The following is a 15,325-nucleotide window of genomic DNA, read 5'->3' as shown; positions in this document are numbered from 1 at the left end:
TTTACTGAAAACCAAACGAGCCCTAAGTGTGTAGTTAATAAAGTATAAAAGTGATAAAGTAGGAGAGAGAAGGTAATATAAGTGATAAAGTAGGAGAGAGAAGGTAATAATTATTACTACCTTATTTGGAAATGTGTCAAGATTCGTGGGACGACCCAAAAAGGAAAACGTGTCAGGATTCGTGGGATGGAGGGAGTATTTGATGGTGGGTTGGAGTGAGCAAAATATGGTTAAATCCAAAAAGCCGAATCGAACCTAACCGGAATACTAATTCGGTTCGGTTAATTTGGTTTTCGGTTCGATTTTGATTTTGAATTTTGAAATTTTCGATTTTTTGATCGATTATGATTTTTAAGTAAAGAAATATTTGGTTAACCAAAATAATAATTAATTTAATAATTTATATATATTATTTAAAAATTAAAATAATTATTATTATTATTCAACAAAATAGTCAATAATTACTCTTAATCTCGGTCAACTTTAAAAAATTAAAGTAATTTTTCAATAATTACTCTTAATTTTTGGTTAAGATGTTTTGAAATTTTGGATTATTAAGTTTTACGGATTTCGAATCTTGTATATTGAATGTTAATTAATTAGTTATTTAAACTTTAGAAAATATATTGTGTATTTATTTCAGTTATTTGATTTTAACCGAAACCGAACCGAAATATTTTTGTTGTGTTTTGTTCGATTTTAAGCATGTTCGGTTCGAATTTGGATATTAATTATATAATTCGATTTTAATTTAATTTTTGCTATTCGGTTCGGTGACCGAATAATAATGCTCACCCCTTATGGCGCATCATATACAAAAAGAGCGTTTAAACGAGTGTAATTGTAAAGTTAATGATGAGGTCATGTATAAAAATAAAAAATAAGTAGATTATAGCAAACTTTTTGGGGACAGATAGAATATACATTTGTATAATTTTATTTAAATATATTAGTATTAAATTTAAATTAATTGCAAATAATCTAAATACAAATATTTTATGAAAATTGCTAATGACATTGAAAATTGTTACACTGATGCTAGCTTTGATGAGGAAGTTAATAGGCAGGCTGTTATTAATATGATGCTTACCAGAAAAAGCGTTCAGCTTCAGCAGCGAAGTCGTATAAAGTGGCTCCAAGACGGGGATAGAAACACAGCTTATTTCCATAAGGCGCTTCGGCATCGGAATTCTGGATTGGTTATTAGTCATCTCAACATAGCGGGTGTCGTTGTGTATGAACAGTCGGCTATTGAGCGCCACATTGTGGAACATTTTACTAACCTTTTTTCGCAGGGGGAGGCTAATATTGTGGATGTGGTTGATATTGAAGCAAATATGGATTTGCAGGTCAGTGAGGCACATAATAGGGGTTTGATTGAGATACCTTCTGACGAGGAAATATCGGCGGCTGTTCATACCATGGAGGCTAGCAGTGCTCCGGGACCAGATGGATTTTCGGGGGTGTTCTTTCACCGTTGCTGGGATATCATTAAGGAGGATATCGTCCGGGCTGTGCGTTGCTTCTTTCTGAATTCCTATCTACCTAATGGTTGCAATGCTAATACTCTGGTTCTGATTCCTAAAGCGGAGGCGGTGGCCTCAGTTTCGGATCTCAGACCGATCATTCTTTCGAACTTCTTCTTCAAGATCATCTCCAAAGTTCTGGCGGTCAGGCTCAACAGAGTTGCTTCTGATATTGTTTCTCAGAATCAATTTGGTTTTATCAGTGGTCGGTCTATCCACGATTGCATCATGCTCGGTTCTGAAGGTTTTAATTGCATGAACCGCACCAATCACAGCGTAAACATGGCTTGCAAGATTGATATTAGGAAAGCGTTTGACACCATGCGATGGGACTTCATTCTCAAAGTCTTTCGCGTTTTGGGTTTTCATGAGAAATATATTCATTGGCTTTCCATAATCTTTAGTTCTGCAAGAATATCAATCTTATATAATGGGCATCTCAGTGGCTATTTTGCTTGCACCAGAGGGGTCAGACAAGGGGACCCACTTTCTCCCATTATCTTTGGCATCGCCGAGGATATGCTTAGTCATCTGATCTTGAATTGTGTTGCTGCGCGGCGTCTTACTCCGATGAGTTTCAGTAGAGCTACGTTGTTTCCTACGCATTTACTTTATGCGGATGATGTCCTTATCTTTTGCAGGGCATCCATTCGTAACGCCAAAACGATAAGACATATTCTGGAATACTATGGAGAGCTGTCTGGGCAAGTTTGTAGCTTGGAGAAATCACGCATTTATTTTGCAAAAGGGGTCTCTTCTTCCTTGAAACGCGGCATTAATCGTGTTTTGAGTTTCACTCAAGGGAGTGATCGCGTTACTTATCTGGGAGCGCCGCTGTTTGTGGGGAAACCGAGGGCGTCTCATCTCATGAGCATCAAAGACAGGATTGTTCAAAAATTTGCCAGATGGGCTGGTCTGCATCTCTCAATGGCCGGGCGCATCTGCCTTGTGAATTCGGTCATTCGGAGCTCTTTAACTCACACCATGATGGTTTACAGCTGGCCAAAATCACTCCTTCATGAGATTGATCGCAAATGCAGGAATTTTATTTGGACGGGGAATACTGAGCAAAAACCTTCTTGCTCGGTTAAATGGAGCAGATGTTGCGCTAGTAAAGAAGAGGGTGGTTTGGGGTTACGCTCGTTTACTTTAATGAACAAGAGTTACCTCATGAAGATTGCTTGGAGTTTGATCAAAGGAAATTCTTTTGTCCACAAAGTTCTTCGTTCTCGCTATCTCACTTCTCATGGTTATGCTAAAGAGAATGTGGCTAACTCTTCGGTCTGGATTGGTTTGAAACATGAGATTAATGTTCTTGTGGATGATTCTTATGCAGTGGTGGGGAATGGTACGTCCACTCTCTTCTGGCATGATGATTGGCTGGGGTACAGGATTCGCGACAAAGTTGGTATACCACCTTTTTTATGGAATTTTTTGCAGCAAAATATTTCAGATTATTTTTTTGATGGTTGTTGGCATTTCTCGGCAAATTTTGTTGAAAATTTTCCGGAGATTGTGTGTGATATTCTTCTCATCCCGTTGGGTAATGTGCTTGATGAACGTTTCTGGAAACCTTCGCTGCGCGGGGATGTCACCTCTTCACTGGCTTTTGCTAATATTTCGAATAGATACCCCAAAGTAGTTTGGGGTAAGTGGATTTGGGATTCGGCGGTACCTGTACGTCGCTCTCTTGTTTGCTGGCGTCTCATTCATGGCAGGCTTCCCACGATTGATTGATTGATCCGACAGGGACTGATTGCTCCTAATGCTTGCCATTTTTGCCTCATCGATGCGGAGTCTATCAATCATATTTTTTGGGCTTGCACTAGGATAATGCCGATTTGGGCAACGTTCCTGGGTTGGTTCCGACAGTCCCATTTGTTAGATTGCCCTGATATTCATAGCTTCTTGGTTTTGGCGTGGAACATTTCCTTTAGCTCTTTACTGCAGAGGTTATGGAAGATTGAGATTCTCAGTATTATCTGGATGATTTGGACTAGCAGGAATGCCTGTATCTTTGAGGACCAGATTTTTAATTCCATGAAGGTCCTTAGCTTCATCAAGACGGCTTTCAAGGAAGCGGAGGGTTCACATTCGAACCTTGGGTATATGGCGAACGAGTGGAGCGAATATCTCACTTTACGATCCATTGGGGTCTCTTCTCGGCCAGCGCCTCCCCCGGATTACGTCTCGGTTCATTGGTGGCCACCGGACGTTGGCTGGATCAAAGTGAACACGGACGGCTCTGCGTCCGGATCTCCGGGTTTAATTGCTGGCGGTGGAGTGTTTAGGGATCATGCTGCCATGGTCCGAGGTTGTTTTCATACTAAGGGAGGCTCGGGATTTGCTTTCGAAGCCGAGCTACTTGCGGTTATTACAGCCATTGCGATAGCTTACAACCGGGGATGGCGCAAGCTTTGGCTCGAGGCAGATTCTTCGTACGTAGTTGGTCTTCTTCAACAGCGCACGATGGAGGTTCCTTGGCGTTTTATCAACTATTGGAAGGAAACGTTAGCTCGTCTGCAGGAGATCACGTTTCGTGTCTCTCATATTTATCGAGAAGGGAACGCTGTGGCGGACATTATGGCCAATCCTGCTAGACAAGAGGGGTGGTGGAATAATGGTATTGAGGTCATTGAGGAAGCGGTCATCCGTGACATGGCTAGCCATAGTCACACTCGACGCATCTAGTCACGGCAGTGGGGGCTGTTGTGGCCGGCCGGTTTCAAGTCCGTGACTGCCTTGGGTCTTTTCAGAGTCTTCTTTCGTTTTTTGTTCTTCTTTGAGCCGGAATTACTTAGGGACGATGGTCAGGCCGGAGTTCCTGAAGCAATTCCTTCCGCTCGCTTGTCTTGCTTTTGTCGAGTACTCTTTTTCCTTTTTGCAGTTTCTTTCTCGTAAAAAGGTTTTAACGAGGCTCGGCCCATAGTTGGCTTTTCTGTGCCTTCATGGGCTTCTTTTTTCTCTCTTTATATAATACCGCCTTTTAATTGAAATAGTTGCTTTTGTGTATACACCATTGTAGAAACAAATTCAAAAAAATGTGAGATTAATTAACTTTTGATGTGACGGAGTAAGAGTTTCTAGTTTCTAGCATCTCCAGCCCGTTTCCTTGGTGCCGGAGGGTGGCGGGCTGGCGCACCGGCTGGGCTCGAGGGTGGCACAAATGCTGGTGCCGAGGCACGAGTGATAGATGGGCATATGCGTGACTTCCACGTGCTGAAAAAAAAATCATTTAAATTTTTGGAATAGGACCGTCGGTTGATTTTGTGCAAATTGAGAAATGACCGTTGCAAATGCGACGGCTCCTTTAACTTTATTTATTTATTTTAACATCTATAAATACCCATATTCTTCACATTTTTATTCACATTTCTTCCATTTTCTTCCATTTTTTCTTCTTCTCTCTAGCAAAATGCCGTCATCCTCGTCATCATCTTCACCACCTTCGTCCTCATCATCTCAAGCGGCGACGAGCAACGTGCTCAAGAGTTCGCCCAACTTGTGCAACAATTTTACCAAATTGTTGACAATTGGTCCGCCGGAGAGCCCGCCAAGGCGAAGGAGAGTGAATAAAAAAGCTTACATTCATCGTGATCGTGAAGTCGGAGCAAAACGTCTCCACGACGATTATTTTGTAGAAAATCCAGGCTACACCAATGCCATTTTCCGGTGTCGTTTTCGTATGCGTCGACCCTTGTTTTTGCGAATCGTCAACGTTGTGCAGTCCGATCCTTACTTCCAATAACGTACCATGCACTAGGTAGACTCAACTTTTCACCGTTGCAGAAATGCACAGTAGTCATTCGTCAACTAGCAAATGGAGGTGCAGCTGATCAATATGATGAGTATCTACAGATTGCAGAGTCTACCTCGTTGGAGCGCCTGAGCAGATTCTGTTGAGTCATTGTCCAACTCTTCGACGCGGAATACTTGAGGAGGCCGACGTCCGCCGACTGCCAAAGACTTCTTGCACTGCACGAGGAGAAGCACGGGTTCCCGAGGATGCTAGAGAGCCTCGATTGCATGCATTGGGCGTGGAATGAGCCTACACTAGAGGTGATCAGGGAGAGCCAACTACCATCCTCGAAGCTGTCGCATCTCAAGATCTGTGGATCTGCAATGCGTTTTTTGGAACTCTGGTTCAAACAACTACATCAACGTGCTCAACTCATCGACGTTGTTTAACGATCGACTAGAAGGAAGGGCTCCACCAATCACATATCAAGTCAACAACTCCTACTACATGAGTGGGTTCTACTTGATAGACGACTTCTACCTCGATCGGCCCACATTCGTGAAGAGTCCTCCATTTTCGTCGGACGAGAATAATAGGAGATTCAAGATGATGCAGGAAGCGGCGCACAAGGATATCGAACGAGCTTTTGGTATGCTCCAAGCTCGTTGGACAATCATCAAAGGACCGACTCGTCTTTGGAAGAAGGAGGAGTTGAGCAACATCATGTTCATGTGCATCATTTTGCACAATGTGATCATCCAAGACGAAGGCGAGCACGCATCGAAATGGGAAGAAGACGTCACTGACGAAGCTTTAAGTAGCTCAGCCGCAGCTCATTCTTGCATCGGAGCTTCGCCAGAATTTCAAGCGTATGTGGCTCGACAAGCCTCTATGCGAGACCACGACATACACGTTCGTCTCACTTCAGATTTGAAGGAGCACATTTGGTCTCCTTTTTGGTTCAATATATTGAACCCTAGAAAATTAATGTAGTTTTATTTTTATTATTCTATTTTAATTAAGTATTTTATTTTAATTAATGTAATGTTGAATTTTTAATTCTAATGAAATGTTGAATTTTAAAATAGAAGAGTAAAAATGGAATTAATTAGAAATGAAGATTTTAGCGCCACTTATAGTGTCAATGCACTGAAGAGGGGAGACGCTAATTGGTGGTCCCCACTTTAGCGTCTCCCCTCTTCAGTGCATTGACACTATAAGTGGCGCTAAAGTGGGGACCACCAATTAGCGCCACTCGGCCCACCCCTAAGCGCCAAGGACTGGAGATGCTCTTAGGATTTAGGAGTGCCTTAATAAGAATATAAGTAATCACTTATTTATGTTATGACATTAAATAAAACTAAAAATATATTATATATATATATATATATATATAAGTACATATATACTTAAAAAAAGTTTATCAATCAAACAATTAAATGGAGTATGTAGTTTGAAATTATTACTTGGCTCTAAGACCCTGTTTGTTTGGCAAGGAATGTGCTCTGGAAAAGTAATCTGATTCCTAATTATTAAATTTCTTTGTTTGGTTTAATTATAATGAAATAAGGAAAGTAATTTGGTTCCTAAAGATGGGGAAACTTACGTGAAATCACGAGATTCTAATTCCCAATCCAACCCAAGTATTCTTTTTCCTTGATTCTAGAATTTAAAAGATACGGAACCTCTTTCTTTTATATTTCTATCGCTAGGTCTCTCTTTATCTGCCGACATAAGTCTTCTCTCTCGTTTGCAAATTGTTCTTCATAATCTGCTTGTTTGATCATCAACGACTATTCCTCCTCTGAATTTAATCTGGTCGAGGTTACTCTTTAAACTCTCTTTATATCTTTACTAGTATGTCCGTCCGTGCGATGCACGGCGAGCATCAAAACTAAACGACATGTTTAAATAAATAAATAAATAAAAATATTAAAGAGAATGAAAATATAAGCAAATGCTAACTATATTTTAAAAATAAAATAATATATTAACATCAATTATTCAATAAAAACTCAAATTTGAAAACATAAATTTTCAATACTATATAAAGTGTAATGATAATTATAATTATTAAACAATTAAAAATTATTTTATAAAATTAGCATTACTTATTATTATTATTATTATTATTATTATTATTATTATTATTATTATTATTATTATTATTATTATTACACATCATAATAAATAAATACATCTATCCATACACAAACATAAATAAAAAGTCATACTATTTAAAATTATATTTTTAATATATATAACTAATAATTCATCTAAAGTTATATTAAAATTAATAAATAAAAATATATTTTAAAAAAAAGAGTTATATAATGAACCAATGAATTTTCCCTCGCCTTTGTTAAATTCTAAACTATTATAATTAGAAAAACATATAAAACACAAAACATGATATTTACTTATTTTTCTTTTAAAAACACAAAAATAAAAATAAATACATACATAGAAAAAAAATTATAGAGTACAAAAAATTAAGTAAAATAAGAGTGAGGAGAGAGAAAACAATTTAGTTTGAAGCTTTAAATTTCTATATCTTTATTATTTTAAATCTATTGTATATCTTTTATATATCAAAATTAAAGTTAAATCTCATTATCGTTAATTTGATATACATTTTGAGCATTTTATCATTACTCAAATTATACAATTTTTTTTTAAAAAAAAAAGAAAAAAGAAAGGAACAAATAAATAAAAGTTTAATTTGGCAAATAAAAACGGCTCCTACACCTAAATGATGGTAGAAGTGGGTTGAATGCACTTTAATAACTTAAATTTGAAAAATAACTATAATTTTAAATTTTGGCGGGAAAAAATAGCCGTTATACTGCTTTTAAATTTTAAATTTTGAATTTTAAATTTTATATGGAGTAATTGCGTGATTATTTCTGAATGAATGATTGAGCTTGTTGAGATGTGCTATTTTGTTCGATTTATTTGATTAATTTGTGTCTGCTATATTTTTTTAATTGAAAAACTTGAAATTAAAGTTTAGATTTGATATATTGCGTCTGATTGTGCTTGATGCCACTTTTTCATATTAATGAGATTGAATTTTTAAATTTATTGAGTGTTAGTCCTTGATATTCTCTGCGTCTGATCTGAAAAGAGCATTCGGCATTCGAAATGATAGAATTTAATCGCGAGCAATTCCGAGATAATGCAGACATCGATCAAAATTATTTGTTGATTTGCAAGCGATAAAGCTTTGCTAGGTCAGAAAATGGGAAATTTAGTGGAGAGGCTAATTACTAAACCGAATAATTGAATATAGTCTGCACATGCTTGTCTGTAATGTCGTAATGGTTCTGATGATGATGGAATTAGGAATTCCCGCTCTTATAAAGAAAGGCCCAAATAAGATGCTTAAAGCCCACCCAAAGCCCGAATATAAGCAATACACAACTAAAATTAAATTATTGTATTTGTATTACTTTGACATTGTCATAGGTTTTAAAAGTCATGTTAAGCAGATTTGAAGCAATTTTAAAGCTAAGTCCACCAGAGCTGCATTGAGTCTAAAGAGATAAGCTGGATCTGAGGATGCAAGTCAAAGTTGAAGGAGTACTGAAGATACGGATCATGTTAATGGGCTTGGGCCAAGGAACTTATAATAATGGGCTTTAGGGTTAAATAGGCCCAAGTGTTTTAGGTTTACTCTCACACTTACAAATAAGACATTTTGTTATGAATTAAAGGAGCCTCTTTCATTTTCTTTCCATCACCATGTAAAATGTAACTCTCCAAATATAATGAAAAACCTCGATAACCTTCTGTGGATGTAGATCTTCATGATCGAACCACGTAAATCTTGGTGACTTTTATCGTTTTATTTATTTTCTGCTGTTGAGATTTAAACCCAACTCAGCAGGTTCCTTTCGCTTTTTTTTTTTTCCAGTGAGAAAGAAAGAGTAATTAATTAGCTATGACATTTGCCAATTTCTAGATTTTATGAATATACTTCGAATACGCAAGTAAAGGGCCTTTCTTAAATGTCATTATTTTGTTGTCCATAGAGAGATTGCTATGTAACAATATATAAAATAACTATTTTTTGTGTGTTATAAAAAAATATTAAGTGAAGATATGCAAGCAAGGGGATTATAACTTTTTTCGAAAAATATAGATATGATTAACTGTTTTAGATTCACCATTGGTTTAGTGTGAGATTGTTGGATAAGCACTTGTGGTTTAGATTGATAGTTTTTATTGTTCTAAAATAGAGGCAGTTTTCTTCCTTTGTTGATTAGGAAAAATAATTTGTGAAATGTCATATTAATGTATATTGCAATCTAACTAGTGGTGAGTATGTGTGTAATGCTAAAACGAGTTCAAAACTTTGCACTTATGTTTCCATAAGATTGTAGAAATGACATGTTCGTTTCAGTTCTGTTCAAGTAGTTGGTTATTACAAGAGAGAAGAGCAACAACTTAGCAAACTTAGAGTATGTATGGAATGATTACTTTTGTATAGTGTAGACTGATTCATGTGAATGACTTTTGGGATCTAACTATATCTATATCTGGTGCAAGCTTCTTTAAGACCTATCTATTGGCTTTAGTCCTATTGTACAGCTCTCACTCGATCTTTATCGCTTTAATTCTTGTCTTTTGGACTTCAAGTAAGATGCTGCATGCATATGTCCTTAGCTTTAACATGCAATTGTAGGCTGTTCTCTTGCGCTGATTGTTATGATTAGTTCAATATATGAATGTATAATCTTGACTTTCGGGATCTTTTTAAGAGAATGGCAAGATTAGACATAAATTCAAGAAAGCTTTTATATCCTATCATTCGTAGGCATATGGAGAGAATTGATGTGTTGGGGCGAATTATTCTTGTGATTACAACTCTCATAAAATGTCACTGTCAAAAATATTATTTAAAGGTCGCACGTTCAGTCAGTGAGATAGATTAATCTCGTTACATTCATAGATTGATCTATGAGAGTGACATCACATGTCATGAACAATTACGTATGCACTACAAGAAAAACGCTAATAGATGACAGGCAAAACGTGTCATCTATTAGAAAATCGTCTGTCATAAATGTAGGTGTAGTATGTTAGGGGGCGCTAATAGATGACAAACGCATGCGTGTCGTCTATTAGCGCGATTTTTCAATTTTTTATTTTAGTTTTGCAATTATATTTAAATTTCCTATTTTTTCAAATAAATATTTTATTAAATCAGAAAATTCATAATAAATAATTTAAAACATATACATGAATAATAAAAAAAGTCATTCATTAATTTCAAATATTCTTTATCATCCTACATTGAAATATTATCCATCATACAAACATCCTCCATCAAACTCAATAAAATATTCTAACATGAAATTGACCATTACCAAGCGTTGTGTTATAGCGGATAATCCCCGTCCAATTCGAAATGCACGGATCTTCCATATCCCACCGGACAAGATTATTGAAATGATCATTCAAACTTCTCTTGATAGCTCTTAATGCATTCACTGCACACACCACTAATAACAGTCATGGCAGGACTCAAGCTGCAAAGAGGAACATATAAAACTTAAGTAAAATTGAACCAAAATAGTGAAGTGGAAAAAGTTTGATGATTCTTACCAGTACTCAATCATTTTGCCTCTAAAATTAAACCACCCTCTCCAAAATCCTGATTTCGCACTACAACCAGCCCGATAACGAGTTGTTTAAAAGGAGAATTTTGATGTGCGTCTTCCCTGCTTGAACTCAAATTATCTGGAATATTATGACTGGCAATATATTTATAACATTCTACTATCACGTTTTGGTGAAACAAACCAACACCTAAACTAAAAGCGATAAATGTATACTATACCTAGTGTGATTGAACGGAAGAGACAAAGAACACAATCGGAATGCAAGAACTCAAGAGAAAACTACTGTTGTATTGAGAATTTGAGATAACGTAGTCTACAATGCACGAGCTCAAGGCTTATTTATAGATTACATGGGAGGGTAAAACAGTAAAATCGGCATACACGCATGCGCCTTGCGTGGTCGAGGGTATTATAGGAAATTCGTCCTTACGCGGGAGATTTCACCGCGCTTTTGTTGCTTCCTTCTGGCGAAAGTGACTTCTCTGGTAGGCGAGACTCTTCTGGTGAGAATGACTTCTCTGGTAGGCGAAACTCTTCTGGCGAAAGTGACTTCTCTGGTAGGCGAAACTCCTCTGGCGAAAGCGACTTCTCTGGTGGGCGAGACTCCTCTGGCGAAAGTGACTTCTCTGGCAAGCAAGATTCCTCTGGTGAGAATGGTTCCTCTGGCGAGTATGACTCCTCTGGTGAGGATGGTTCCTCTGGCGAGTATGATTCCTCTGGTGAGGATGATTCTTCTGGCGAGGATGGTTCCTCTGGCGAGTGCGCTTCCTCTGGTGAGGATGATTCTTCCAACGAGTACGATTCTTTTGATGAAATCTACCTCGCTGTTCCCCGTGATTCCACTGGTAAATAGATTCCTCTGCTCTACATATATTACTCCTCATCACGTTTGCTTCAAAACATAAATCATTTAGAAAAGTATCCACAATTTCATGAGATATGTAATATAAATCCTCATTATACTATTCATTAATAGATTAAATTATCATAATTTCACCCTTCTACGATAAATTAATTGATTGAATTATCAAATTTTTATTCTTCTACCAAAATTTATTTTTGTAGAAGATAATTTGACACATGTAAAAAAGAAACAAAGAGTTTCTGAGATGTGAATGATTTAAATGGAATACATCAGAGTCCCTTAATAGAAACTCTTAATACAATAGACTCCCTTACCTAGAAACTTAAATAATTATATAATAGTTCTTTGATTGTTGTTGATGCCTAATATTATATAACATGATCATAGAGCAACAACATCAACAAGGAATAATTGAATATACCTTAATCTTTCACATGACCAAATCAGTAGCAATGGCACAGCCCAATCTTTCACATGACCAATCAATTTTGAAGAATCAGTAATTAGAAATCAGTAGCAATGGCATATTAGTAGCAATGGCAGAGGGCTTGGCCTGACTTTCTAAGATATATGCTACCTGGATCCGACGGCAACGGCAGAGGGCTTGGCCTTCGACGACAGTTGGAGGAGATGAGGAGAAACCTCTGAAATTGACCTCCAATCGTAGGGAATCGGCGGCGAGGCGATGCACGAGAATTCGACGCCGACGGGAAGAGATTCTCAACGGTGGAGGTGGGTGGGTGGGGTGCGAAGGGGGGTCTGTGAGCGGCTAGGGCAAAATCAATTCATGACTTCGAAATTTGGCCTTCGACGGCAATTGGAGGAGGATGAGGAGAAATCTCTGAAATATCGAATCGGCGGCGAGGCGAGGCACATGATTCCGACAGCGATAGGAAGAGATTCTGAAAGGCGGAGGTGGGTGGCTGGTGCAAAGGTGTTAACACTGTGAGCGACGGCAGGAAGGGATTCAAAGTCTTGAATTTTTTTCCCCAAACACAAGGCGAGATGGAAATAATAGACGACGTGTGTTCTTGTCATCTTTGTCAAATAATAGACGACAAGGTTCATACGTGTCCTCTATTATAAGTATAGATGACGGATGATAGAAACGCGTCGTCTATTATAGGCGGTCGTAGACGACGCGCTCGGATCCGTCGTCTATACCTATACAGACGACAGTGACCGGGCGTGTCGTCTACGACCGCCTATAATAGACGACGCATTTTCGTCGTCCGTCTCTATACCTATAATAGACGACACAATTTTGAGCATGTTGTATTTTTTTCGGTTATAGATGACGCGTAATCTTTAAACCGTCGTCTATTGAAATATAGACGACAATTTTCTGAGGTGCGTTGTCTAATATGTGTTGTCTATTGTCTAAATTCTTGTAGTGATGGATAGATACATGTTTAGAAGGCTAGTTAACATGCTTCAAAAGATTGGACGACTAAGAGCTACAAGAAACCTGACAGTGGATGAGCAAGTTGCTATTTTCTTATACATGTTCATCATCAAAATAACCGTACAATGAAAACTAATTTCTTGCGGTCAGGAGAAACAATTAATAGATATTTCAATAAGGTATTGAGCGCAGTTCTTAGGCTTCAAGGTCATTTACTAAAAGCTCATTCACCTGCAGCTGAGGATTCCTATGTCAAATGGAAATGGTTTAAGGTATATTAGAAACACTTTAAATTTCTACTTATATAATTATGATATATATTCTTTATATTTTTTTTTAGAATTAAATATATTCTTTATATTGATTGGATCTAAATTTGTAGAATTGCATAAGAGCTCTTGATGGGACTCACATTGAAGTCAAAGTATCTGAGGTTGATAAGCCTAGACATCGAAATAAAAAAGGTCATACTTCTACAAATGTTTTAGGAGTATGTTCGCAAGACATGCAATTTATTTATGTGCTTGTGGGTTGGGAAGGCTCAGCAGTTGATGGAAGAGTGCTTCGAGATGCTTTAAGTAGAAGAAATGGATTACCAATACAAGATGGTACATTGGTATGTAAGATATACACTTTTAATATTCTTATTTAATATATATCAATGATGTACTTAATATATTTTTTAATTTTAGGTTATTGTTATTTAGTGGATGCAGGATACACAAATGGCAAAGGCTTTCTTGCACCTTTTAGAGGGCAAAGATATACCATCTTACTGAATGGAGGACTAGACGTCAACCAACAACTCCAGAAGAATATTTTAATATGAAGCACTCATCAACAAAAAATGTCATTGAGAAATGCTTTGGAATGTTAAAAATGCGTTGGATATAATTAGAAATTGAAATCTTTATCCAATCAAGTAACAAGGCATAATTATAATGGCATGTTGTATTATTTAGAACCACATTAGATATCATATGATAGTTGATCATATTGAAACTTGTTACAATGACAATCTTCAAATTGAAGATCAAGAGACTGTTGAATTAGATAGAGAGCCAATTACTTCAGTTGAACCAACTCAGGAGTGGACAAATTGGAGATATAACTTATCTAATCAAATGTTTAACTAATGGATGCAAAATAGACATGTTGTTTAATTGTAGTATTGCATCACTTTCTTTGGTAGATGTTTGAGTTATATTTGTGACGCCATGACACTTATATAATAGTTTATTAAATTGTTTTTTGATTTTTATGATTGATATGTATACTTTCTTACAACATTTTAATTTTATTATTTTGTTATTTTTAATAGTTAAAATATTTTTAGATGGCTCGTCGTGGAAAATGAGCTAATCATGTATGAACTATTGAAGAAGACACGAAGCTTGTAGAATCAATTGTTGAGTTGAAAAGAAGTGGAAATTGAGATGGTGAAAGTGGAAGTGGATTGAAAAAAAGGTATCAAAAGGAGCTAGAAAAAATATTACAAGAAAAGTTACCAGGCCACGATCTTAAAGAAAAATCACACATCGAATCTCGTTGTAAGTTATTAAAAAAATAATATCATGCTATCTGTGATGTGTTTGCTAATGGAGAATTAAGTGGTTTTGGTTGGGGTGACGATAGAAAGTGTGTTACTGCAAGTGCAGACGTGTTGGGTGATCCGTCTGGTGAAATCCGCAGTGCAGCTACATTCGGGTGATCCGTCGAACTGGAACACACTCGGCCCGCACGTTCAGGTGAAACTGTGCCGCCTTCAGGTGAACTGGAAGACCGCTGCCCCCGATTCCGCCGCCACCAAATCCAGCGGCACGGCGATTTTCCCCAGCAACCGGCCGGAGCTGACTCCACAGGTAGCGGCCTCTTGGAGGTGGAGAAGAGAGAGGATTTTCCGGTGAGCCTGTCGAGATCGGGTTTGGTGAGTTGGCGGTGGCCGTGCTGAGGCGGCGGCGTGGTGAAGGACGGAGTTGGCGGTGGCCGTGGGAGCATGCGACGGCGGCGTGGTGAAGGGAAAGATCGAGAGAAAGAGAGAGAAGAGAGAAGGCGTGTGGGCAGAGAGAGAGAGAGAAAGAGAGAGAAGAGAGATGACGTGTGGGTAGAGAGAGAGAGAAGAGAGAGTGAGAAATGAGAGAATGAAAGGAAATTAGGGTTTGC

At 37.6% G+C, this 15,325-nt stretch overlaps 2 protein-coding genes across 2 annotated transcripts; both read left to right on the top strand.

The window, feature by feature from the left end:
* The first annotated feature begins 998 nt into the window (after window positions 1-998).
* On the top strand, window positions 999-4,217 carry LOC131009729 (uncharacterized). Its single transcript, XM_057937136.1, has 2 exons — window positions 999-3,164; window positions 3,276-4,217. The coding sequence occupies exons 1-2, from the start codon at window positions 999-1,001 to the stop codon at window positions 4,215-4,217; spliced, it is 3,108 nt and encodes a 1,035-aa protein (XP_057793119.1).
* Window positions 4,218-4,941: 724 nt separating this feature from the next.
* Window positions 4,942-6,258, top strand: LOC131009728 (uncharacterized). Its single transcript, XM_057937135.1, has 2 exons — window positions 4,942-5,209; window positions 5,594-6,258. The coding sequence occupies exons 1-2, from the start codon at window positions 4,942-4,944 to the stop codon at window positions 6,256-6,258; spliced, it is 933 nt and encodes a 310-aa protein (XP_057793118.1).
* The last annotated feature ends 9,067 nt before the right edge of the window (window positions 6,259-15,325 follow it).

This window comes from Salvia miltiorrhiza, chromosome 2 (genome assembly GCF_028751815.1).
Source record: "Salvia miltiorrhiza cultivar Shanhuang (shh) chromosome 2, IMPLAD_Smil_shh, whole genome shotgun sequence".
In the NCBI taxonomy this organism is placed as follows: domain Eukaryota; kingdom Viridiplantae; phylum Streptophyta; class Magnoliopsida; order Lamiales; family Lamiaceae; genus Salvia; species Salvia miltiorrhiza.
The sequence above is the reverse complement of the archived record's forward strand: the minus strand, read 5'-3'. Positions and strand labels throughout refer to the sequence as shown.